Source organism: Lissotriton vulgaris, chromosome 3_2, assembly GCF_964263255.1.
Source record: "Lissotriton vulgaris chromosome 3_2, aLisVul1.2, whole genome shotgun sequence".
In the NCBI taxonomy this organism is placed as follows: Eukaryota; Metazoa; Chordata; class Amphibia; order Caudata; family Salamandridae; genus Lissotriton; species Lissotriton vulgaris.
The window spans coordinates 216129952-216157365 of NC_141690.1; the positions used below are offsets into that span (position 1 = coordinate 216129952).

At 41.3% G+C, this 27414-nt stretch overlaps 1 protein-coding gene across 4 annotated transcripts in view; it reads left to right on the forward strand.

Annotated features, from left to right (window-relative positions):
• The window catches only part of CTBP1 (C-terminal binding protein 1), an 857630-nt gene that overhangs the window by 474749 nt on the left and 355467 nt on the right, over window positions 1–27414 (forward strand). For all 4 annotated transcript variants that reach the window (XM_086964238.1, XM_086964235.1, XM_086964236.1 and 1 more), the window contains exon 4: window positions 18111–18317. In XM_086964238.1, coding sequence (XP_086820364.1) covers window positions 18111–18317 — 207 coding nt within the window. The remainder of the gene's footprint in view (window positions 1–18110; window positions 18318–27414) is intronic.

The following is a 27414-nucleotide window of genomic DNA, read 5'->3' on the forward strand; positions in this document are numbered from 1 at the left end:
TGATAGTTATTTTAATAACTTATACATTGTTTGTCAGTCAGTCAATAAGAACTTTATTTCGTTTGTTTCAACGATAAAAGTATACACTTTACATTTTATTAACCTTTTTAAAAACACATAACATAATACAATCATAAAAATGCAGGACATAGTCATTGCACGAAGGATAACGCAGCTCCTTTAGGTACTAATCAAATATCTTCCTTAAATTAATAAAATCACAATAATTCATGCATATATGTCCGATCCTTCCAATAAAAATCATACATTACTATTACCTTTAAAAATGTAATCTCAATTTATACTAAGGGAGCTGCTCACTCCTGTTACTCTGTGCACTGGAGCAACACCCTAACTCTGCTCATAAATTTCCCCAAAACACAGGCTATATCTAATTTTGCCATTTCCACTAGAAGGTTAGCAGCTTGCATCCTATTCATAATCCTGTATTTTTTTTAATATCGGGCAAAGAACCTCCTTTCGTATATCTAAAACCATCATACAGTCTAATAAAATATGTACAATATCACAGCAGGTACCTAACGAACAAGTACAGTTTTTTATCATGAAGATGTTTATCCCATTATTCGCGTGAAAGGGGTTTATTCCCAACCTCACTTTTAGTACCTCACATCTTAGACGGAAATTCGGTAACCTGTCTAAATAGGGATACTGTTGTTCTTCTGATTAACAAACATGGGTCATATGGGACACCGATATTTTCAGCAGGAGATACTCTCGTTCACATATGGCTCCCAGTGTCCTTAGTTCTTTTTTGCCTGTTATTGCGTGTCCTAGCTTCGGGCATAACTTTAATACCATCACTCCATACGCTTCTCTTAATGAGGCTCTAGTTTCTTTCGCCCAGGACAGCTCACTAATGGCAATTTCGCCTCTACACCACTGGGAATTTTTTGGGGGGATTCCCCTAACCCTCGGCGCTGCCAAAAACGTATTAGGGCCATACTGGCGGTTACTGCCCAAGCGGTAAATCCTAGCTCTATCCTTGCTGCTTGTACCATTGATGATTTTGGCAACGAGAACAAGCTTTTCAGGATATTTCCCTCTTCTTTATCCCAACATTTTTTCCCACTTAGAAAGAGTACCTCTGTCCCATATAGGAATTGTGCGGGGACCATTGCTAGGTAGGCCTTTCTAACAGGCCCAACTGACATTTCACCATGAACACTGTTGAATCTTTTTAGGCCCTTCACAGAAGCTGTTGTCCTCATTTTTAAGGCTTCCATTTCAGGTTGCTCGTAAACCATATTCCCAGGTATCTATATTCTATTACCCTCTCAAGTATTTCTGTACCAAGACACCAAGGGAACCTAGTCTTGCTTCTACCGAAACATCATATTTTGGTTCACTACTAATTCTTTATTTATGCAGTATTCATTAAACATGTTTAGTTTTCTCTGAAGACCAATCTTTGTCTGGTCCACAATCACCAGGTCGTCTGCATATAGCAGGCAGGATATATGATTACCTCCTAGTTTTGGGCTAGCCCCTCTGACCTCTCTTAATTTCAGGGATAAATCAGCTATGAACAGGGAAAAAAGCAAAGGGGCTAATACACACCCCATATACATTGTTTAAAAATATCTTATAAATTACAAACACATCTATACACAAATAACAATATAAATACAAATTAAATAAATATATATAACAAATTAGAAAAATTACAATTATTTGTAATCTTTTTAAAACTAATTATATACTACATTAACTAAAATAATAATTATACAAAAATATTAGACAGCGGAGGGAATAAAATTACTGTTCCAACTTCAAACAGTGCAACAGTAGGGAAAATGTTGGATAGCGTAGGGGTAAAAATTAGTATTCCCACTCCAGTTAGTGAACAGTAGGGAAAGTGTTGGATAGCTTAGGGATAAAAATTACTATTCCAACTCCAGTGAGTGCAACAGTAGGGAATGTGTTGGATAGCGCAAGGGTTAAAATTACTATTCCCACTCCAGTGAGTGCAACAGTAGGGAAAGTGTTGGATAGCGCAGGGGTAAAAATTTCTATTCCCACTCCAGTGAGTGCACAGTAGGGAAAGTGTTAGATAGCGTAGGGGTTAAAATTACTATTGCCACTCCAGTCAGTGCAACAGTAGGGTAAATGTTGGATTGCGTAGGGGTTAAAATTACTAGTCCCACTCCAGTGAGTGCAAAAGTAGAGAAATTGTTGGATAGCATAGGGGTAAAAATTACTATTCCCATTCTAGTGAGTGCAACAGTAAGGAAAGTGTTGGATAGCGTTAGGGTTAAAATTACTATTCCAACTCCACACTGTTACACTCAAGAGTGTAACAGTGTGGAAAATATAGGATAGTGTACTGGTTAAATTACATAGTTATTAATTAATACATTTTTGTAAAATAAATACCATATTAATTAACAATAAATAAATAAATAAATACCAATTAAATTAATATTTACTTAAATAACATAAACGCACAACCCACTACACATAAAAAATAACACAATTAATTAATAACAATTAATTACCAATGACAAATTAACTAACAATACATTAATAATCAATACCAATTAAGAAAAAGTAATCATTAATTGTAATAAATTACTTCCCACCCTATTCCCTTATAAACCCACAACCCACTACACATAAAAAAGAACACAATTAATTTAATTATCAATTAATCAATTAATAAAATTAATTACCAATTAATAAAAATTTAAATGTACTTCATTATAATAAATTGCTTCCCACCCTGTTCCCCTATAAACCCACAAACCGCTACACATAAAAAAATAACACATTTAATTTAATTATCAATTAATCAATTAATAACAATTCATTACCAATTAATTACCAATAAATGAATTAACAGTAAATTAACAATAACTGAATAAGAATACAATAATTATAATTAATATGATTATAAATTAACCAATTAATACAAATTAATTACCAATTAATAATTAACAATAAATTAATAATCACTAGCAATAAATACAAAATATTAATGAATTATAATTAAATTACTTCCCACCCTATTCCCCTATAAATCCACAACCCGCTCTGATACTAAAACGCAAAATGTACTTTAAAAAAATTACTAATTTCTAAACATTTAATACATATATTTAAAAATAATTTTAAAACATTACAAAAAATGTTAAACACATACATATAAAATACATAATACAAATATAAATATCGATATTAACAACAATATTTTTGCAAACGATATTACTTCGATATTACTTACTTCAATATTACTTACCCCAATATTACTTACCTCGATATAAAAAAAACATATTTCTTACCTTATGGTCGATATTCTAGTCACTGATATTCTTGACATCGATATTCTGTCCCTACGATATTTAAAACTCAATGTTAGTGTAGGTCGATAATAAAAAATCAATATTATGTCTGCATGTCGTGATTTACAGTGTCCAATGCAGTGCTGAGATCTAAGAGGATTAGTGCAGCATCACAACAAATATCTAATTATTCGGTGACGTTGAGAAGGGCTAATTTGTTCCTGTAGCCAGCTCTAAAGCCTGATTGTGAAGGAAGAAATATGCTATTTAGTTAAGTGTAGAACATGAGCTGCTCATTTATGTGTTTTGGTCAGAATAGGCAAGAGAGCTATAGGTCTGTAATTTGATCATATAAAGGGGTCATAATTTGACTTTTTTAGCAGTGGTGTGACCAAGGCAAGTTTCCAGGATTTATGAACAATGCTCTCTGCAAGAGATGCATTCAGAATTTGGGTCTATTGCTCCAGAGCTTGGTGGTCGAGCTTGCCAAGTACAGAGGGAGGACATGGGTGAAGAGGCGAACCTGATTTGGTGGACGCAAGAAGCCAAGGGAAGGAGGCAAAACTATGGGGTGAAACACACTCAAGGTGCAGGGCACAGTGGAATAAGCTAAATAAGTCCTGGAGTCAGAAATGTCAACAGAAGCGACCTGGATGTCCACCACTTTTTAAAGAAAAAGTCTGCCAACTCCTCACATTGTGGTTGTGAGTGGGGGGGCGTTCCTGGGGAAATATTGGCAGGCTCAGAGTGTGTTTTCACAACCTGAAAAAAGTGATTTAGGGTCGTTTTGGATGATCAAGGTTATTTTATCCGAGTAAAAAGAGGCTGTGGTGACAGTTTTTTTTAATTAGTCCTTTAAAGCCAACTTATATTTTTGTTTGTCCTCCTTACTATGTGTTTTGCGCCATTCTCTTTCCAATCAGTTACATATCTTTTTGTTTTTATTCAGAGAATCATTATACCATGGATCATTGCGGAAGTGTTCTGTGGTGATTCCTGCTTGAAACTGGGATTAGCGCGTCAAGTGAGGATTTGAACCAAGAGTCAATTATGTGTGTGTGTCTCTGATTCCACTGAGTTACTCAGCATAGGGTGGTTAGATTTTAGAATAGAATTAGGAGCAGGAATGTTGAGTTTTGACCAACTCCTGCCAGTGGAAACTGGCTGATTCTGACGAGACCAGGGCTGAGTAGATGGAGAGGGAGAAAGTGATTTCAAAATGATTAAACCAGGTAGAGGGGTTGGTTGGTCAGTCTGCATACGCCTCAGATTGGTAAATATAAGGTCAAGCATGTGTTCGGATTCATGGGTGGGGGGAGTTCTTAATGAGTTGGATGTCCAAGGCCATAAAATCCTCTATCAGAAAGGAGGCAATTCTGCATGCCGGATTATCAAAGTGGATTTTAAAATCACCCAGAATGGTGAAATTGGCTAATTTGAGGATGAACGGGCAGAGGATTTCAGTGATACTTGAATTCGATACTCACCGGCGAAAGAGTTTCCCTTCAAACAGACTATATTCCCATTCAGATTTTAGCAGTAATTAACTATTTTTCCTCTCAATTACATCATATGTTCAATATAAAAATATAAATGGAAATGAACCATTCAAGTTACCATGCTGATACTTGTTGATACATTACTATACAGTGCCTCGTCTATTTTGTGAGAAGTTACAGGTCAAGGTGGGGGTAATGAATGCAGTGGCAATGGCAGTTTTTAAAACTCCAGGACCACCTAAATAGAAATGTAGTCAATGGGTAAAAAGTTTTGAAATGCACATCGTAGTCATTGATGGAGTGAGGTACAGTGCACGTCGCAAGCAAGCCCTATTATACATTTGTTTGTAAGAATCAATGGAAGGTGGTTGTTCAGTTATATGACACTGGTTGAAAAGCCTAACTGTATAAAAGAATGGAGCGAAGGAAAAGATGCATCTTTATGGAAAGGCACAGTTTCTATTATAGGAATTAGGCATCTGAAGACTCTTATTGAAGTGTATGCTACAACCTTGCACTTGCTGGCTTCCACATGCACGTTCACTTATGCACATGAGATGAAAGATGACCAGGAAATCATGGGTACCACATGTCAAGGCACAGGAAAAATTGTGCTCTGAAAGTCCTACACTTGGTAAAGTTATTAATTCTATTAAGAGTTGCAAGAGACCTGCAAAGGGCATCTGCATTCTCAAAAAACGGAATTTCCAACAAATAAGGTTAATATTGTAAAAGCAAGTACTCTCTCCATGCGTGACACCACTAAGCCACCAGAGCTTGCACAGAGGATATTCGCTGCAATAAATGTTTCATTGTGGATCTATGGATTATATTACATCCTATATGTAATTGTCGAGCATTTAGCAAGGAATGTGTGGCATTAAGTTGGGTTCAGTCTTATCTAGCGGATAGACGTCAGGCTGTGGCCCTTCCCCTTTTCAATCGGACTTTGTTGACATTGAGGATCCCTGGGGTACCCCATGCTCTATCAGTCCTATCTTATTCAAAGCCTATATGAGGCTACTGATAAATATCATTAAGTCTTTTAATGCCAGGCTGGTGAATTATGCTGATGATACCCAGCTCATTTTGTCCCTGGAAGATGACCATGACAACTCTCTGGAAAATGTCCATGCTTGTATGCGGGAAATGGTTAATTGGTTGAGAGACAACTCCCTGCAATTTAACAATGATAAAACTGAGATTCTGCATTGTGGAGTAGGCAGAGTGCTCCAAACAATTTTTGGCCCATCCCCACAGAGGTCCCTTTGGTAACTGTGAGGATGGTGTGAAACCTGGGGGTTAGTTTCAATGACAAGCTGAACTTAGAATCTCATGTCAACAAGCTGGTAGGGAGCTGTTTTACTCTTATCAGGGGATTATGGAAGGTGCTGCCAGTGCTACCAACTCACGACAGAGCTCTGGTGGTCAGGAGTGTCATCATGCTTCGCTTGGACTACTGCAATGCTTGGCTACTAGAGTCTCCATGATATCTGCTCAAGAGGCTCCAGAGAATTCAGGCGGCAGCAGCAAAACTTGCCCTCATGAGACCACGTCGGTCATCCTCCTCTTTAGCCTTGGCAGAGTTGCATTGGCTCCCAGAGACTGGAAGGGTGCCGTTTAAGTCTCGCTGCATCGTATTTAAAGCTTTACATGGACTTGGGCCCAAACCAACAGAATAGGTTTGGATGGTATGCTCCCATACTCAGCCTTCGTTCCTCATCAGCCAATCTTGTAGCTATTCCTAAGATAAAAAGAGCAATGATGTTCCGTAAGAAAATGGTCTCTTTCCCAGAGTTTAATCTGTTTTGATTATGTTCTATAGCATCCCCGTTGGTAACACATGGGTATCGCAGCACCAGGATGCCCGTAGAGTTACAGTGCACTTTATAAATGTGCCTACATACATACATACATGTTGTAAATGTGGCAAGAAGGATCATTTTGTAAAATTTTGCAGAGCCACTGTTCTCGCAAGGAAGGTGTTCATAATTCAAGACAAAGGCGATGAGACTTCAAGCATTGATGAACAGTTGGAAGATCTGATCTGGCTTGCAGCCATTTTGGAAAAACGTTATTTAGATGACTAACCAAGGTGCACTGTGCACCTGAACAAGCAAGAAGTATGATAACTTAATGAATACAAAGTCATATTGCCACTGGTGCTCACAGCAGACATAAAATCAAATTAGAATTTTTCAATGCCAATTTGAGATTACAGCCTCTAAAATAAATGTAGTGGATGGTGAAATCAATATTTTAGGTTGGTCTGAACAGCAGAAACTCAAGATGCTAATGGACCCAGCAAAGGCATTTTATATATCGCCTTTTATATTCCATATCACAGACACTGACCCGGGTGAATTTCTGCGCAACTACATATTTTTTTCACTGAAAAGTTAGATGTTTGAAAGGGTTCCAACACTCCATTAAACTGAAGGATGCTGCTGTACTCATCAAACGAAAAGTACAATTTGTACCACTTTCCACATGTAAGGAGATTGATAATGTGCTGAATCAGTGGTTTTGAAGAAGGGATGACTGAACCAGTTTCTGCAACATCTTGGTTGTTTTCGCTGTTGATTGCTAAGAAGAAAGATAAAAATATCAGACTTTGCATCGACTTGTGTCAATCGAACTGCTAGGTAATTGTTGAAAGTCAACCTTTACCTCTTGTATGTGAGATTATAGCCACTTTTAGGTAATGACGAGTTTCTTTTCTACATTAGACTTCACAGTGGCTTACCACTAAATAGTATTACACAAGGACTCACAAGATCTGACTTTGTTCATTACTCCCAGAGGTGCATTGAGATTCTGAGATATGCCTTTGGGGTTAAACTCAGCCTATGCATTATTTCAAAAAGTGATGAATAAACTGTTGATGGTATGGAAGGTGTCCGAGCTTTCCAAGGCAATATACTGTTATTCTCATGGACACATAAAAATATAAAGAAGTATAGTGTGAAGTAGTTAAAAGAATCCAGGCGAGTGACCTAACTCTTAAGAAAGAGAAATACGAATTTTTCAAAGACACAGTGGTCTATTTGGGCTACGTCATTGGTGTTGATGGTGTAAAACCAAATCCAGTTCTGGGTTTTGCGATCGTCAATTCTCCTCCACTGTTGTGCAAAGACAAACTAAGGGCTTTTTTAGGCTTTTGCATATATGTTGTCAAAATTCGTAAAGAACTATGATGAAAAGGTAGAAACAATGCACCTAATAATTAAAAAGTTTGTGGATTTTGTATGGAGCAAGAACTGTGATGAGAGTAGGCAGGAACTCGAGAAAGAATTCCAATGTGCACCGTCTTTGAATCTTTAGATGAGAACCTTCAATCAGTTGTGACAGTTGATGCCAGCCAAACTGGCTTGGGAGGTGTTTGGAGTCCAAAGGCACCCGAAGAAGATCGGTTAATTGCCTTTGTCTCACACAAGTTAAGTGACACTGAATCTAAGTGCTCAGTAATAGAACGAGAGCTACTTGCTTGTTTGTGTTCTGTTTCAAAATTCAAATGTTTTTGGTGGAGTAAACCCTTTCTAATAGGAACAGATCATAAACCAGTGGTAAGTATATCTACTAAATGCAATTCTGACAAATTCTCACAACGTGAGCATGTATCTTACACGAATATGTAATGGAGGTAAAATACTTCCAGGTAAATCTAACGTTGCAGCCGATTTCTTTTTTGTCTCGCATGCCATGTGACAATATTTATGAGTAAGATTCATCGTGTAAAACTAATGATGATACCATTGTTGGCTTCTTCTGGTGTGAACCTAATAGCAATAACAGTTTAAATCAGATTGGGTGTCAGCCAGTCATGATGATGTAAAATATTCCATTCTATCTGAATTCATCTTCAAGGGCTGGCCGAAAGATAAAGCGTGGTGATTAACCTACAACCATTCTGAAAAGTCAGGGACGTATTGAGAATGGAAGATAACCGAATTGTTAGAGATGATAGAGTGGTCTTCCCGGATGATGTAAGGCCAAGTTTGATTGCTTTGGGACTTGAGGGCCACATAGGCATAACTGGTTCTAAAAAAAAAACCTCAAGAAAGGAAATATTGGCGTCCAGCTATAGACTGTGATGTAGAAATGTTAATGCGTGAATGCTACCTTTGTAAAGAGACTGATAACACTATGAATGTGTGGAAATTACCAAACTCCTCAAAGGTTGTGAAATTGAATACGCAAATCGTCTCTCTATCATCTCCTGAGAATGGACAGGTTGAGTGAGCTTATCACATTGTTAAAACAATTATACATGTGGCCTTAATAGGCAACTTACCCTTACAAAATGCTTTGAGAACATGTCTTTGAGCCTATTGTTCTACTCCTCACAATTCAACAGGGAAAATACCCAATGGATTATTGAGAGGAAGGCTACTTACTACTAAATTACAACCTCACTGGCTCTAAAATGGGGCAAAGACTGTTTCCAATAGTGAGACCCTTGAAAGGCTTGCCTTGCTTGGTGTAGTTCAGAATAAGCAGTTCAAAATAAATGAAAAAATACACTGTCTAAAGAAAGGCTGTGACACATATAACAGTTAATGTGGGGGTTATGATGAGAATCAAATATCAACACAGTAAATTGAGTGGTGAGAGATTTAGTAACCCCACGAGACTGAACAAATCCTCTGGTTCAGTCCTCAAACTTGAAAACTGGGGTGGGTGGAATCTTTTACATGCTGTTCCTTTTCCCCAAGCCCCTAACATGCTATATCCAAAACCTGAATCCCAAGAAGAATATGTTGATAGATGTAATCCTGATAAAGTGTCCACTCCACTTAGTCCATATGTGATTGTTCCATCCCAACCCAGTGAGATTTTGACACACGATGGATTTAGATCTTAAGTGCGGGTTCCTTTTGAACAGTTCCTTTTGTTAGTTTTCAGTGGACGGACTTCACGCAGTGTAGGAATGGCATGCAGATTTAAGGAGGATGTAATGGATTAACTTCCTCAAGAAAGGGAGAAGATGTAGTATCCAGACATATGCTGTACTGTCATTAGTAAGTTGTTGCTTGCTGTATCATTCCCTGTCCCCTCTCTGTCCCATTCCCTTCTGTTTTGATGTGCGGGGGCTTGTGCACAATGACACTGTTAATGTAACGTTGGTGGTTGACGGTTGGGTGGGCGGTCATTCTGAGGGAAGAGTTGTATGTGGCAGCTCACTAAAGCTTTTGTTCCTACCCGAGGTGTGTGTGATTACTACACATATGTGATTTGTAACCTGTAAAAAACGTACTCCTTATTAATAGGGAAGATTATCTTCCTGATGCATGCAAGAGCACATAAATAAACGCAAAAAGAAATAATGTAAACGTACACAAAAGAGCATTTGTGAAAAGGAGTGGTTGGCAGTAAATGACAGCTTCCAGGCCCACCAAAAATGTAAAAAAAGAAACCTTTTCCTTATGTTGTGTTTTTAAAAGAACACGATGGACGACGTAGCAGCTGAGGAGCACTTTGGGGCGAAGTCAGCATGGGAGGCTGGGAGCAATGGAGGCACATAAGGTTGTGGGGAGAATATAAATCAAATGTTTTAAAACAAAGCAAGGGAAGGTTGCAGAAAGTAATGGACAAGCTGGGGGTGGAGCACACATGGGAGAAAGCCCACAAGAGAAAGAGAGCGATCATCTAGAGGTTAATATTGCACATAAACTTTACTGTGAAATGTCTGTAATCGACTGTCTGTATTCTGGTTTTGTGAAGTGCGGGAGAGGAACAAAAAGGAATCAATAATAACAATGTTTGTTGTTTTCAAACTAAGAACACAACTGGGAATGCACCTAGATTCCCACAAGGAAATCCTATTCACAAGGTTCTTTAGTTATTGTTTGAGGTTCTGTGTATCCGCTTGTGATCGCATCTTTTGATCGCACGTTCGCATTTTCTTAATAGAATATTGTACAAAAGTGGGTTTTTAGTTGTAAATGATGTGGGTCCTTCACTGCAACCGTCTGTCTTCTGGGAACCAAGAACCCCGTTACAACACTTGACTCAGGTTAGGAAAGTAGAGCAGGCCATGGTCTCCTAGGGAGAGGTGGCATTGGCTACTGCCCTAGCCGCAGACACACAACAAACAACCAATAAGTCATTTTCCAGGCATTGCTTTTGGTTATAAAAAGGAAAAGTACTTCATTAAGCCACACAATTCAATACTAAGTCTGAGTTCACAAATATATGCCTGACATCAGGTCAACGAACGTACCTATGGTTTTATCCTGCTAACAGTTTGCACCCATGGCGAGCCCTGTAACTACAGTACTAAATATATTTGAGACAATTCAGTGGGATGCAGTTATCAAAAGGCTGGCCTACTGGCTTTGTTAGGTTGCCACCATATTTATAAAACCAGAAACATGTCAAACTAAACCCAGGCAACACCAGCAAAACACTGAACATGGTATTATCATAAAATGACATTCATTACTGTACATAATGGCTCACTGTAAACTTTTATTGTCAATAAACCAGTTCAATGACCTTCATTAAAATATGTATGATTCACTGTTAACTTTGTCATTGGCAATCGCGCATTTCCAAACATTTCAGTAAACTGGGTGCATGAGTCTTTTTTTGTACTTTTATCATGCTGGTGCACAGCTGTAGGACCTTCCTACAGGAGGCCTCACAATCCCAAATATTTGGGCTAAAGCACAGTCTCTCAGATTGCTTTAAATCCATAGAAAAGTATCCCCAAGGCATATATGTAATGACGAAGGAGAATTGGAGTGCCACACAATGTTTGCTTAAAAGGCTTCTGTAATGGGCTGCTGAACTCTTGACCAAATCACTCTTTCACTTGTTGATGATGGCCCTACCCCTCCTGATACACCACAAAACACATTATGTAACTTTTCCTGGAATGCCCTAGTGTTGTGAAATCTCAGTGCTCTCACTCAGCTGTGCAGGCTGCAGAAGCTTATGGGGCAAACCCGCTGTTCCGTGGGTATACTTTCGAGGTTCAGCCCGGGCAGCTCATGCACTGCGAGGTATCATGTCCCTAGAAGATGGGCTTTAAGCACCGTCCATGTTTTCAGTTGGCTTCTAATGTCATTTGTAAATGCCCCTTTTGTTTGGTGGATAGGTTTACTAGTCCATCCTTTTGGGACTTCGTATCCTCCCATCAGGACTACCCCTCTTAAGAGTGCTTATACTCTTCACGTTATTTCCCAAACTCCAAGAGCACTCTTTTTTGGTTGCCCTGGCTCTGCTCGTGTTCCTGTCATGAAAACCTTTGTGACCGCTTAATTTTTCAGCCTGGCCCATCACGTAATCTATTAATCACCCTGTGCCGTTCCCCACACCACCTCACCTCTCCCACAACAGTGCATGCCCCCTACCACTCCTTCGAGGTCGCTGCTTGTTTGTGTCGGTGATTATTCAGCTTTGGCACCAGCTGTGCTGCTCTTAATCTCAACGTGCCATTCCCCACACCACATCACCCCTCCCACAATAGTGCATACCCGCCCCCACCACCCCTCCGAAGTAGCAGCTTTTTCCGACTCATGGGGGTGCTTTTTTAGGTCTCGCCTAGCGATGCAGCGCATGCGTTGCTCGCTTGGCGAGATCAATTGTCGATGTGTCTTCTGAAGGGGGACAGGAGACTTGCATGTGCCCAGACAGGAGATGTGTACGTGTATGGTATGTGGGCATGGTGTGCTGCCACTTTTTTTTGTTGCATTGCATTCTGCCAAGTCCCCCGGCCGTCTCTTTTCATTACAGTGTCTTAGCAGAACACGCTCATAGAGCGCTTTCACTTTCCCTCCCTCCCTCAGTCGGCTCCACATCATCTGGGAAGCACCCTCCCTTCCTACGTTCTCCCTCCTGCTTTCTGCCGCTTTCCCAGGGCTCCCAATCAGACCACAATTTTACAGCCTCTTCAGTTTCCATATCTCCGGCCCCCCCTTGCCCCGTTGCAGCTCCGTTCCTTTGGTTTTGCTGGTCAACCAAGGTACAGGGAAATCGCATATTTAGACCATGATCCCAGCGATTCACTGAAAAACCTCTAAGAACTGTCCCCTCTTAGGCTGTTGTTAGCGAGTCCCCCTCATTTTGTGACTGGCCGATAGAAGCCTTCCTGACTTTCTTTCTCCCCGTTGATTCTTTGCACCCCAAGACTCCTTCTCCATGTCTCTGGGCTGTTGTGGTGCAGTGACGTGTCAGGAGTGAAAGTAAGATCCCTGATCACAGGGAGGCAAATTTACCCGAGGGGTCCTAAAGAAAAGCCATCTGCGGTATTCCAGGAACTCCCTTGAAGTCCACACCAAAAACCTACACTCAAGTGCCAAAATTCCTGCAATGTAGGGTGGCGCTGAGCGAACAGGGCAGACTTCTGGCGTCAAGGGGCAGCCCAACCAGAGTGAACACCAATATTTAATCAATTAAGGCATCCATCGCTTATAAATGTTTCTTGCTGCCTCAACTAAGCCACCAAACTTTAGAATGCCTGGGTGGAGTGAGGTCAGATGTGGCAGCCCCCAGAGGAGGCTTCCAGAGGAAAACTCCAATGCGCCATTCTCCCAGAGAGCCACGCCCCCACTAAAGCTTAGCCTGTTGCTTTGCAACAAAGCTCTGGGGTGAGCAAATGAGACTGCTGACTCCAAATTGGACACAAGGTAATTCTACAGAGCCACTGTCCTTCCCCACGAAAAACTCAACTTGGTGTGGGAGAGAGAATGGCTGTTGATTAAGCTAGAATACTGACAATTGGGCTCGAAAAGGAACTCCCCCAAAGACAAGCATTTTCAATGCAATAGGTCCCGCATTTACGTGAGTTTGAGCTATTGACATTGCAAATAATAATGCCTCATATTTTTGTTTTTGTTTTAAAAACATAAAGGCATTGTTATTTACAATGCCAATAGCTCAAACTTTTGTAACTGCGAGACCTATTGCATTGCAAATACTTTTTACCTTAGGCGCCCGCAATACCATCCCACCTGTCGCTGCTTCTAATGCAGCAAGATTCCTAGCGTCTGCTGTTCCCGAGCGCCATATCCCTCCCCTACTCACTTCCATAAATAGGAGACTGCTGCAAATCTTCGGCATCCCCTATGCCATCCTGCCCATCACTGCTGATTAGGCAGCAAAATCTCTAGTCTAGCTTGTGACCTAAAAACATTTCAATTACAACGCTAATAGCTTTCCCTCTAGAAATATATGAGACCTATTGCATTGCAAATGCTTGTTGTTTTAGGCGGCCTCACGCTGCAAAATGCTCTTCTTAGTTTCTTATTGGTGTAACAGGTGCCTAACCCCATTCGAGCATGCAGGATCTTCCGCTCCGGGGGAAGCACTAAAGCACCCTTGTCCCCTGCCAGCTTCCTGGCGCCTGGCTAGACCTTCATGGCTGGTACAGGAGCTAGCAGCATTATCTCCTTCCCATGTGCAACATGGTTGGTAACCACAGACGGAGTGCACCTGCTCCTTTCTAGAAACGAGCACAGGGGGCCCACCTGGCTCCTTTCCCGTTGCCCTGGCCTTCTCGGGGAGTCTGAAGGCTGGCCTCTTCTGTCCCTGGGGAGATGGGGCCTCCAAAGCATTTAGGTTCGGCCTTGCTTCTTACTTCATTTTCTCATTGGTCCCTGGAATTAATAGAGGTCCCTATGGACGGTAAAGAAATTTAAGGGGGTGGGGGTACTGCAGATATGTCTTTTCTCATGGGTCCTTGGACTTTCACAGGGAGCTTCTGGAAAGGTGGGAGAGGTGTGATATGCGTGTCCTAGCAAACTTGGTCCCTCCGTGTGATCCACCTTCTCACTTCAGTTTCTAGATCCCTTATGAGCAGGTTTTGAAGAACGTTGTCTCTTTTTGCTCCTGGTGACCACCTCTAGTCACCCAGACTATTAATCCTAAGCCTCTATATTTTTGTGTCCTTCTGAGAGCTTGTCTTTCCCACTGCTCTCCTTCCAATAAGGGAGAGCTCAGTATCTGCCGTCGTGCCCTGTTCATCCCTTCCAGGGACCTTGCTTCAGTCTGGGTACTTAGCACTTCTCTTGGCCCGGGGTCTTACTTGTCTTTCCCACTGCTCTCCTTCCAATAAGGGAGAGCTCAGGAACTGCAGTCGTGCCCTGTTCATCCCTTCTAGGGACCTTGCTTCGGTCTGGGTACTTAGCACTGCTCTTGGGCCCGGGGTCTTACTTGTCAACACCTGGGTCTCCAAGGCAGAGTGCCCTCCCTGTCTGCACTCATCAGACCCTCTGCCTTGCTAATTGCTTGCAAAGCATCTGTATGTCAGCAGCAGTCTGTAACCTCCTTACTCAGGTCGCACATCTGCAGGACCCGTCCACAAAAGATCTGGGGGAGCGGTGCAGCGCCCCTGTCCCAGGGGGGTGTAGGAAGGCTAGCGCCACTAGCCCTGGAAAAACAAGGAAGCGTTCTAAAACCTAGGCATAACTGTCCAATCCAATGGTGACACGTCATTACTTCCCTTTGCTCCATCCCTCATACACAGCGTTTTGTACATTTTGGTGAGGATGCTGTTAAGTGGTCTAAGAGACTAAGTCCTCCCCTGACTGCCACAGCCTCCTGGTTCTTTCCCTCTAACACTTCAAAAGGACATCTTCTCCTGTGATTGGCTCCAGAGGTTTGGCTATCCCAATTGTTTCACTGGCATTGAGTCTTTCCAGGCCTGGTTTAGTGTTCAAACTAATGATCACATGCAGATTCCATCCACACCCATCCCTTTCCCTTGATCATTCGCAAGCAGTAGCAAATGGCCCAATTGTGCGTTGAAGCCCTGGATTCTCCAGCTGCTCAGCAGAGTAATTACTTGACCCAGCAGGGTGTTACAAAGGCTGTAATCTAATTAGGAGCAGAGTCCGAGAAAAATGATTCATCTTGAAGAGCCACAAGGAGTGCAGATAGGTGGTAATTAATGTCAGAAGTACATTCGGAATCCTGATTTATCATATGAGTAGGGTGTCACACTCGTTTCTAGGTCTATAGTAAGTAAGTAAGTAAGTATTTTTATTGTTTTTAGGTTAATTAAAACCATTACAAAAGTACATTGATAGTTCATGCATTCAGATAAAAGATTGTAAAGAAAGATATATTATTTTTTAAAACAAGAGAACTTAATAAAAACGTTTTGGTACGGGTATGTGGTCATGGTGTAAAGTCTTGGCCATTTTTCAACTAGTCCAGTCTGGTGCTCTCTGCCAGATTTTTTAGTTTCAGTTCCAGACATTTCAAGAATTTTACCAACTTCCCGTTTAGTGGGGGAAGGCCTGGGTCAAAACAAGCAAGAACCGCTTGTCTACGTGTGCGGATTTTTTGTTCGTTGAAGGCAGTTTTTAACAGGGCTACTCTTTCCTCTTTCAGCCTTGGGCAGATACATAATAGGTGTTCGAGATCTTCATTTTCTGCCCCGCACAGCCTGCATTTTGTCCCACAGTCCCTTCTCAACCATGGTTGCAGATGTGGAATAGAGGGTAAAATTCCTAGCCTGTATTTTAAAAAGGCTTCTTTTGATTTCCTGCCGTACCCCAGACCAAAGTATGCCTGTCGCCCAGGCGATTTATATGTGGCCAGAGTCATCCATGCGTGTCGCCTTTGTGAAAAAGTCGCTTTATCTTCCAAGTGCGACTGACTTTTTATGCTCTTGTTTACAACACGCTTGAACTGCACATGCGGTAAAGGAGTTTCCCATAGTTCATTGAGACCTGTGACAGTCAGGGATTCCTCTAAGAAAGTTTCTAGGTCTATAGCAAAACTGTACTTTGGTGCCGATTTCGCCCATAGTGTACAATGCAGTGAACTACTCTACATACATCAGTGACGCAATACAGATGTACATACTCGTGATATTATTGGCCACTCATATTACTGGGCCACCACGGGTCCGCACCAAGTTGTGGAGGATGCTCTCTGTGGTAAGCTACCTGTTTGCAGATACTGGGCCAAGGTAGACTGTAGTCTCACATGCTCAGCGCACACACATGCATGTGCACGTGGTCGCATGCAGCCAGCCCATAGCATCTCATTCTAGTTGCGCAACAGCGGGCCTTATTTTAAAAGATGAACACTGGCAGTTGGTACTCCGAATACATGAACGGAACTTACAGTGACTGAAACTCAGGTGGTGAGACTCATGGCAAGTTAAAAAACAAGGGAGCCTAAAAAGCAAAAATTAATTGTGATTAAATGAGGTCAAACCCACTTCTCACATGTTATTTTCTTGTGAAATGTTCAGTTTACTGTGAAGCGGAACACATTTTCACCTTTCACAAAAAACCTGTGGCTCCTTCACGAAGGTGAAGGGAGGCAGTGCTGTTAATTCTGTCCTAACAGTTTCAACAAGACTACGCTAGCCTCTTTAATTGCATCCAGATCGTAATCTTAACCCGTCCAGATCTTCAGTTTAGTCCATGCAGATCAAGACCGGTAGATGTGGTGTTCAACCCACTGGACTCGAGAGTCCTGCACCTCCTTCGTGATGCACCTTAGACTGCCTGGTTGGTAGAGAGACTCAACAGAGTGAACCAAAGCAAGCTCTCAGTAATGGGCATGGACATCCATATGTGAGATTATGGCTACTGTAGTTCAGAGCTCCTCCTATTGTTCATAAGGCAGTTTGTATCCAACAAAGCTGGCAGAGAAGCAATTGAGCCATCAGGGGCAAAGAAAGTGGGCACATCCTCCTTGATTTCTTTGGTGGTCACAAGACCAAAGTTGGTGCTGGCATAATGTTGCCACAAAAAATGCAAAATGTACACCATCACCGGGGCTCTTGACATGGTTAGACATTTTGCTTCCTACGACAGACAAAGCAAGAGATCACTTCAAATAGAAGTCTGAATAAAAGGCAGGCAACATCCGTAGAGTGTCACAAAGCTGTTTTGGATTTCACTTCGACATATGTTCTTAACTTCTAAATTGTTTCAAGTAGAAAGCTTTTTGAAATTACATATTGTGCAGGAGATGACGATTGTGTGGTACACCTAGAGAATCACTAGAGATGCAAATTCAAGCCACATATTCCATCGAACCGAAAGCATAAAATGATGTACCATTGTCTAAAAAAAAAGATGCATGCTTCAGTTTTTTAATTCGGCTTTTAATTTCTCAACTCAGTTATTCAATTGGTTTGTGTCAACTGGAATGTGGTTGACATCACAGGTATACATAGTCTTTGTTCTATGTTATAGGCCGTGTTTCTATGATTGAAAAAGTAGCCAAGGATTCCTGTAACACCCTTAGTAATACCATGATGACTATTGTTCCCCGTAACCAAGCTGAGAAAATCAAAAGCAGATTTCCAATTTTGAACAGATGTCCATTTTTGTTGTAGGTATTGCGGTATGTAACGTGCCTGCAGCATCCGTAGAGGAGACAGCAGATTCTACTATGTGCCACATTTTGAATCTATACAGGCGAACTACATGGCTGCACCAGGCATTACGGGAAGGCACAAGAGTGCAGAGTGTGGAACAGATTCGAGAAGTAGCTTCTGGAGCTGCGAGGATCAGAGGGGAGACCCTTGGCATTATTGGATTAGGTAAATGGAAAATTGGAAATGCATATATTCTGATCTCTAAATATATTGAAAACTGTGAAGTAGTTTTGTTCTCCTTCCCATCTTTCTCTACTTTTTCTCTTCATCATTTCTTGTGCTGTTGTCTTTTGCCCCTGCTGCTAAACTACACTTTACTCTCCAACTCTTAGTTAACAATCAATTTGGCATGCCTTTCTGTATGCTTTATTTTACATGACATAGCTATGCGCGATGTTGGACCGATATAAATAAGAAAAAGATAACATATGGAACGTAAAGGGGAATGTGTAATGCTAGCTCCATTTGCCAGGTTAATGATCAAATTGAATATTTGGGGAAACTTGTATCTGATTTGATTTATCTTAATAGAAAAAAGTTGCATTTTCAATTGTGACATAATCTTTATTTAAAAACCTAACCTCTAAAAGTTGTCTGTGCTTAAATACATAAAACCTGCTAAACAAACATTTTAAGCAAGTAAAGAAAATTTACAAAGATTCAAATGCAAATATCCTCATTCATTCTTAAAAGCAAATTGTTTAGGTTCTTTACAGTTGGATATTCTTGTGTAATTTTCAATGGATGTATTGAATATTATAGCATGTTGCAGAATCTCAAAATGTTCAGCCATTGTAATGGAATAAAAGTTGTGCAGTATAATTATGCAACTTTTAATAGTTTGATCCAGAATGTGCTCCACTAAATGATTTATCTTTGACACTTGTCCTTAAAAGTATTATAATCAATGTTCACTACAAATGTCTATTTTGAACTCTTCACACTTTGTTAGAGTTGACGAACAAGACTTTTCAGTCCTATCCAGAGCCTGTGACAAGGGTTGCACAAACCTTCCTTAAAGCATTGCATTCAATTAATAAAGTTAGATTTTGGCCCTGCGATTAAGCTTCATACATTTAAACTTTCAGACCATCATAGATTCAGAAAGGACATTCAATGCTGTGTCAAAAACTACAGCAAAAAACATATTGTGATGAATAAATATTTGAGCGGAATCCCCACCTTATAATTCGCATCCTAGTGTCACACAGGACCTAGAAAAATTATTCCAATAATAATAGCTCTCCAGAGTCACTAGGTATGGCCTCAATTGCAGCTCCACTCTCCACAGATGTGCCAGAATCAAAATACATAATATCAGGGGTGTGGAATTTAATAAACGATCTACTTGTCCATGGGGCAGGTTGCTTCATAAATATACTTGTCCTGTAACAAAATCCGCTTGTCCCTTTGTTGCCATGTAGTGCAGCAACAAATTATGGCAGCAACCTCATTATATCAGAGCTCTGATTTAGCCTCTCTGATTATGCCAGTGCTCATACCATAGTAGTGTTTGAATACTAGCAATCCTTTGTGTTGCCACGTTTCCGAGGATCTACATTCTGGGGCTGAAGCTACTGGTACACAATAGTTCCAGGGTTAGAATGCCCTTTATGAGTCTGTGCAAACCTACTAACTTGCATGTTTTAAGGGGTTTCAACAACTCTTCTCCAATCTTTTCCCATACTGCGAAATATTGGAAGTTTACTCCTGACAATGGCAGACGTAAACATTCTTCCAGAGTTGGGGAAAAAAGTGGTTGGAGGGAAGCGAACTTGCAAACACTCAGATGTTCGGATGAGCAAATCTGCACTTGCATGTTTTCTAATGCTAAAATGCAGTTCCCAAAATGTTCTAGGAGTACTATTTCTTGCCCTACTTCTGTAATGTGTTGTGAATTCACGAAAGCTGTATAGCTGCGCTTAATGCAAGGACATATGCCATGGCTGCACTTTTGAGACTTTCTGTTATAACTGGGCCCTTAATTTGTTCTGGCGTTAACCATGACCTTTTATTAAAATTCTGCCTCTCTGTGTCAGCTGGCTTCACTATGAGTGACCGCATTCTGCTATTTCGCAAGGAGCATGGCGGCACGCAAGTAGTCTGTTCAGTGCCAATAACTACTGAGGCAGTGTGTGCTTTTTGAGATCAAAAGCTATTTTTGCTTTTGCCAATGTTTGTTATAATGGAGAGGGCCGGGCAGCTCCCACACCAATAAGGTTTTACAAAAAACATGCCAAAACAAGTCACACATTGACAAAACAAAAAAGCTGACCACCAATTTCAGACCTACTGGCTTTGTCAGTGCTTATTTATTTTATGTTTTCCATAATCTTATTGAAACTGGTTACACTGATCTTCCATTATTAATATTTTTGGAAAATACTAGCACACATCAACACATTTTACTAAACGATGCTGCAAAAAAATGGTTCTTGAAATTTTACAGTAGTTTAGCAAAATGTTTTTTTTCCTACTTTCATTTTTTAATGAACATTTTATTTTGAATGCAAAGACTCATCAATCTTGCTTTCAAGCTTCTGCAAATATTTGCTTCTAATCATAGAGCATTCTGGGAGCATTAGACATTGCCTCACATTGCTAAACGTTGAAAACTTGTGTACACATTTTTATACTGGAACCACTGTCAGTAGTGCAGTCAGAGCTTATAACTTTCTTAGAGTGCTCACCCTAATAATAAATGCTTTCAATTAATGAACCATAAATACAAGTTTGAACAGCATTTACTTTTGGACATAAATATTACCTTAACTGCATACAGTGCCCTTCCCTGATCCATAATGTGGTTCTGCAAACTAGCATCCAAAGGGTTTTGTGCTGCAAGGGGTTGGGCCTACTTGTCCCAAAGGACAAAATACACATGGAAACTTGTGGCCCTTGACCCCAAACAATATGTCCTGGGTGTCTTGCTATAGAAATTCCACATCCCTTAAGTAAGCCCGAAACTGGTGCACTGGTGTTCAGTCCTGTTTTTCTGTGCTTCTTCCGCACTGGTCTAGAGCTTTTCTATGTACTTTGCTGATTAAATTTCTCCGCTCTTGACAGAGACTAGGTCAAATGGCTCCTACATTTATGGGGTAATGCCTTGTGGCAGATGCTGTTCGAAGTTCTTGTGAGATCCACCTGATATCTGCATGTGGTGTATTGGATACAAACATGACTCTTTGGTCTGCAACTCCTACTCCTTAGTGCGAAGCATTCCAGCACTCTACCTAAGGCAAATCAAATGGAGAAATCCTCATCTTTAAGAAAATGGTTCTTTTCCTGGGACTGTTTAGAGTCTCAGATTTTTCCCAGTGCTGGGTACTACCTCATCATCGTAGCTGATTCCGGCAAAACCTGATTTTCTGACTCAATTAGCTGACCTTGCACAGATCAAAGTCTTCTAGTTAACTGTTTTTGATTTCTTCATGAACTACTCCTTTACTCTTTGGGCCAGTCCGCAAGGGTAGACCGAATTGTGCAGATTTGATGTCTTTGACATTGTCACCTTGTAAAGAAGACGGTGCCCTCCAGTGTGCCATTCTCTGTTTGTTTTGAGCCACCTGCGACACGAGTACAGCTCTCAAAGTTAGATGAGATGATCTCACTGGCAAAAGAGAAAGATAAGGCATGTTTAAATGATGAGCCTGTGACTCAACTTTTTGCCAGGACCCAGAAATGTGCCGATTGGAAGAACGTTTTGGGTCTGACTCTGATGCTCTTGTTAAGACTGATATGTAATCTAGCTGTTTAAAGATGATCGCTCAGAGTGTGATAACCTGTAAAAATTCGTACAAAGTCTTCACTGTGATGATGAAAAGCAGCAGAACCATTGGAGATGACCCTTTCCTACGCGGAGGCATTTTAACGGAGGTCCGTGAAGGCTGGAAGCCTCTACTACCTTTCAGTGAGGTACTGTCCTGCCTGTGCTGGCTTCTTGGGAAAAGCGTTCTTGGGCTTGGCTGTCCACAGACAAATTGTTTGACACAAACCTGCCAATGTGATCCAAAGTTCTTGGATAGTTTGGTTGTTCAAGCCTCTTCAGCAAAATTGAATTCAAATATTTTTCCCAGGACCCTTTAGCTTGAGAGTCGAAGAGGTTGGACTCTATGGGATGATGAAGTATTTTCTTCCTGGCAGCTTCGCCCTTTGTTCTGTGCACACCATGTGTTTTCTGGGCCTCTCTATCTGCATCCTGAAGAATCTGGCCATTACTAACAGTTATCCATCTCTTTGATCACATGAAATAGCCCGCACCTACCTGGTCAACAATGGTCTGGATGCTTTAAACAAATCCCGAAGTGTGACTTGGATTCTACAGACATTATGGCTTTATCAATGCCATCTTACGCTGCAATGTCCCATGCATTTCTCCAGAGATGTCCAAGCCACACTCATGGAAAGTATGTTCTGTGGACAGCGTCTATATCTGGAGAGAAATCTGGAATGTTTTAAAAACAGCAGAGCTACAGCTTACTTCCAGGGTCAAGCATCCACAACAGGGCAATTCCACTAAAAGTATAGGAATTGTTTTAGGCTGCTTTAGGGTATAGTAATCCCAATAGCTATAGCCTTCAACGCCCATCCAGAAGCCCCTACAAATGTACCATATCTCTTTGAACCGGGTTTGATCTAGGTGATGCCTTCATCAATAATAGCAGTAGATCCAGCCCCAGTTATTAGTTCTGTAGCTCTTCTACCATGAAGGCCTCACCCCTAAGCCACAATCGCCCGATGGGTGAGAGGGTCTTTAATTTTTCTTCCAATTGGTAGACACTCATAAGACATTGCACTGGCATCCATTCAATTCAAAAGGCCTACACCCTGCAAGGGGTGGATTGACTGTCATCTCTGGACCGCCAGGATGCCTATTTTAAGCTACCAATTCTCCACGTCTATAGGTATTCCTTGAAGTTTACTGTGATGTCCTATCAATTTAGGAGTTCACAATCCTGCCATTTGGTCTAACTACCACATCACCTGTTCTCACAAAAGTGGAGGCAATTGTTATGGCTTCACTACAGAGATCAGGAGTTCATGTAGTTCCTTACTTTAACATCTTGATGTTGAAAACGGCTTGTCAAGGTACATCTTCAGCTCACTTCTCCACGACTAGGAGAATACTATAATGTCCTAGAAGTCTTCTCTCATACCCACACAGAGGCTGAGTTTCATAGGAGCGGCACTAGATACGAGTCATTCCAAGGATTTTCATCCCCATCAGAGGATTATGATTATTTGGGTTACCTTTATGACTCAGGCAGCGATCCCAGGTTTTGGAATTTCTATGCCTGCTGGGCCTGATATCCCAGTGCATCGTGTTGGTGGCATAGCCACATGGCAGATACATCTCCTTCACTGGACTCCGAGAAAGAGGGACTCCAAGACTACTCTAGCCTCTCTGATTGCGTCCAGATCTCCATCTTAGTTTGTCAAGATCTTCATTTTAGTCCATCCAGATCAGGACTGGTAGATGTGTTGTTCAACATGTTGATGGGTCATCCTTTCCACTGTGGCTGTGGGTTTAGTAGCGATTTTTTCAATGATGGCTCCTTTTGATGTCTCCCTCAATTTAGGTAGATGCTTTGAGCCACCTCTTCTTAGATGACCACTGTTGATGGGTCATCCTTTCCACTGTGGCTGTGGGTTTAGTAATGATTTTCGCAATGATGGCTCCTTTTGCTGTCTCCCTCAATTTAAGTAGATGCTTTGAGTCACCTCTTCATAGATGACCACGCATGACAGCTTCATCTTGAAGAGACTGACATTTCATATTCTTGCCCAATTCTTCATAGTCTATGCATGGTTTTCGTCTCTACAACATAGAACAGGAAGTGTTCTTAGTTTTATGCCATACACTTTCCTCTGAATGATTCCTTGGGGGATGCATTCAGGTTCATTTGATGGCTGCATCTGCTTTGCGCTTTTTAGGTCTCGGCTAGTAACGCGCTGAAAGCGCGTTCTCGCCAGAGAACTATTGTTGGCGTCTCAGCAGTCTGAGAACACCGAAGTGAGACAAGACCTGGCCGCGCGCAGCGTTTCCCCATAGGATAACGTTGTGTGCGCGGCCAGGTCTTGTCTCCACAGCATTGCAGGGCAAACAGGATCGCGTCGCTCGCCTCTCTGCAATGCAGGGGGAGTCTGCAGAGGGGCGCGCGGCGCTGTTCACGAGGCGCTCATAAACAAGCTGGCTGCCTCTTCTCTCACCCGCCCTCCCACCTTCAGCCTCTCCCTCTTCAGTTGTTAACTCCTCCTTGTTGCAACAGTATTTGATGGCTGCAGATTTCACACCCTCAAAGTCCTCTTTCTCCAAGTATTCTCTCGCTACCACCTGTGCCGATCAGCCATCTACAGACCCTCTCTGACATGTATTTAATTTATTTTATAGTGATACGCATCCCATTGTAGTGTATTGAGCGCTTTACGTCACACTTGTTATGCATAGGTAATGACTTGCAACAGTATTTGATGGCTGCAGATTTCACACTCTCAAAGTCCTCTTTCTCCAAGTATTCACTCGCTACCACCTGTGCCGATCAGCTCTCTACAGACCCTCTCTGACATGTATTTAGTTTATTTTATAGTGATACGCATCCCATTGTAGTGTATTGAGAGCTTTGACTCATAAGCCTCCAGGAGGACGAGGGGGTGGCGCGTGCTTAGGAGGCTCGAAGGGGAGTATGATGACCGTGTAAGTGCTGAAAGTGACCCACTCCTTACCCTGACCAGGAGGGAGGCTATGCAGCCCCCCGCAAAGGCTGCCGGGAAGAGACATTCGCTGCTGTACGAAGGAATATTTTACTATGCAAACAGTGGCGCTGTGCATCAGGCCCCTTCCGCAGGTTGCGCTTGCAGCTTCTGACAGTGTTTGTAAGTGCTGGCTAGAGAGGCGTGGCATGGGCGGGTGCCAGTTGTTTTCTACAGATAGTGGGAAGAAGAGCGAATAAGCGCTATACACGCGCCTCTAACAAGCCGTACCATGCCAAGGAGACACATAGCGCCTTACAACACTTCCAGATAAATAAACAGCGCAACAAAGCATAGGGTACGTAAAGTATGTTCCGCCGTCAGACCCTGGATCATTTAAATTCTGAAATGTTAACAATTCAGGTCCTGAAAATGGTAAAACCTCGTGTGTCATTTTAAACGGTTTCCTGTGCGCAAAACACGACCACACATCCCCTTTACACGTTTCAAAGGGGTGTTTCAGGTAAAGCCCAGGGGTTTTACTGTGAAGGGGTGAGTTTCTTAAGACTGAGTTGCCCAAGACACGCAGCCAGTCAGTTCCTGTGGGACAACTTGTTTTCACATTGCTGCAGGGTTAATATATACAGCACCAGACTTGTATTTTAATACAATTGATTTTTAACCTAACAATGTCGTCTTTCTTAATCTCTAATATTTTATAGCACATACAGCGAACACTGCCATCTCTGGGTGCTCAGTAAATTGGTGCAGTTATTAAATATGTTTATTTTATCGAACTCCGAGGGATACAAAATTGGGTTAATGCACCGCAAAGTAAAACTTAATTGACAAATCGTATTTTAAAACAACACCATTTCAATGTGGAATAATAAACTGTGGCCAAAAGACCTCTACAATCAAAAAACAATGTCCCAATAGGTAAAATTAAACAGTCAATTAAACAAGCATGCACTTCGAAGTGCATGCTTGTTTAATTGACTGTTTAATTTTACCTATTGGGACATTGTTTTTTGATTGTACCTTCCTTACCCAGTCCTAATCAGGTATATGGGTCATACTCCTGTTAACTATAACAAAAGACCTCTGGCGCTGGTGCCGATGAAGAAGGCCCCCGCCACCCCCTCAGCCTCACCCCAACCCCACGCTCTGCAGTGTGAACAGTGGCACCCATTTACAACAAGGTGACCTGTTTGCCAATAATTTCAGCTTCTATCTCTTTTAGTACTACTTTCCATTTCCGACTCAAAACTGTGTTTAGTATCTCATGATGATACTGATATTCAATTACAAACAAGTACTCTGATATCTGATCACATAACTTGGGCAGGCGTGTGTGTGGCTCTGTCTGTCTGTGTGCGTGTGTGTGTGTGTGGCTCTGTCTGTGTGAGTGTGTGTGGGGCTCTGTCTGTGTGGGTTTGTGTTACTATCCTTGGGGGGACTTGGGTGTGATAACACACTCACGCTGTGGGGACTTGATTGCACTGTGGGGACCTGAACACAGGTCCCCACAAGGCCATGTCCTTTACATGATAAAAAATGGCTTCAGGAACATCTGTGCCAATTTTTACAACTTTTAAAAAAATTGTCTTGTGGGGACCTGTGTTTCATAAAGTGTGTTTATATTTTTCCTCGCTCTGCCCCTGTAGACTGGAGGCGGTACTGCAGCCTTAAACACACTGCATTTAAACACACTTTGTTCACCAGCAACACATGTTAGCAGCACAGATATTTGAAAGGAAAAACTGCATAACCCTGTGTTAAAAAATATTTTTCATGCAAAGTAACCTTTTTACTTCTTTATTAAAGTAAACTTTATTTACATGAAATTTTTTAATTCCGACTACTTTAGTTTAAAAATTGTTAGTGGTTTTATAAATATTGCTAAAAGCAGTTTGGGTCAGTTTTGAATCACAGATGACTTCACTACTGCAGTTTGATCCTTATCTGCAATTAACTAATGATGGTGCATTAAACCGTGAACCAATATAAAATGATCCAGTCGATTTTTGCAAATTTGATGACATATTAATATGCACTTTGGAATACGCTTTTACGATGATGGCTAGATGAGTGAGTGGCTAGAGTGGCATTGTGCAAACAGGTACATTCTCTTAGACACTGAACTGCAGTAATGTTATGTCCACAGCATGGGCACGTTTAATTTTAACAGAAAAAAACATGTTATTTGAATATATTTTCTAAGAATGTCACTAATTTTCTAATATTTCCATAAGATGTAATTATATTTAAATCCTTTGAATTGCTTAGTTTCCAAACTGTTCCCAAATCCCTACAAAGTAAAGCAGCTTAATTCCCAGAAATGGGTGAAGAACAGTCATATAACAAGCATTGGCAAACCAACAGGTGTCACCTACAAAAGAGCTACTGGCTTTGTCAGAGTTTTTTGACATGTCGTACATCAGCAGGCCTGCTCTGCGGCATGGATGAAATTGAAATTAAAATTTTCAAATAGCACTATGATGCAGCCAAAGCGAACCACATCATGACACAAATTTTTATTGCTGGCGGGAGGGTGGGATCCTGTGAGGTG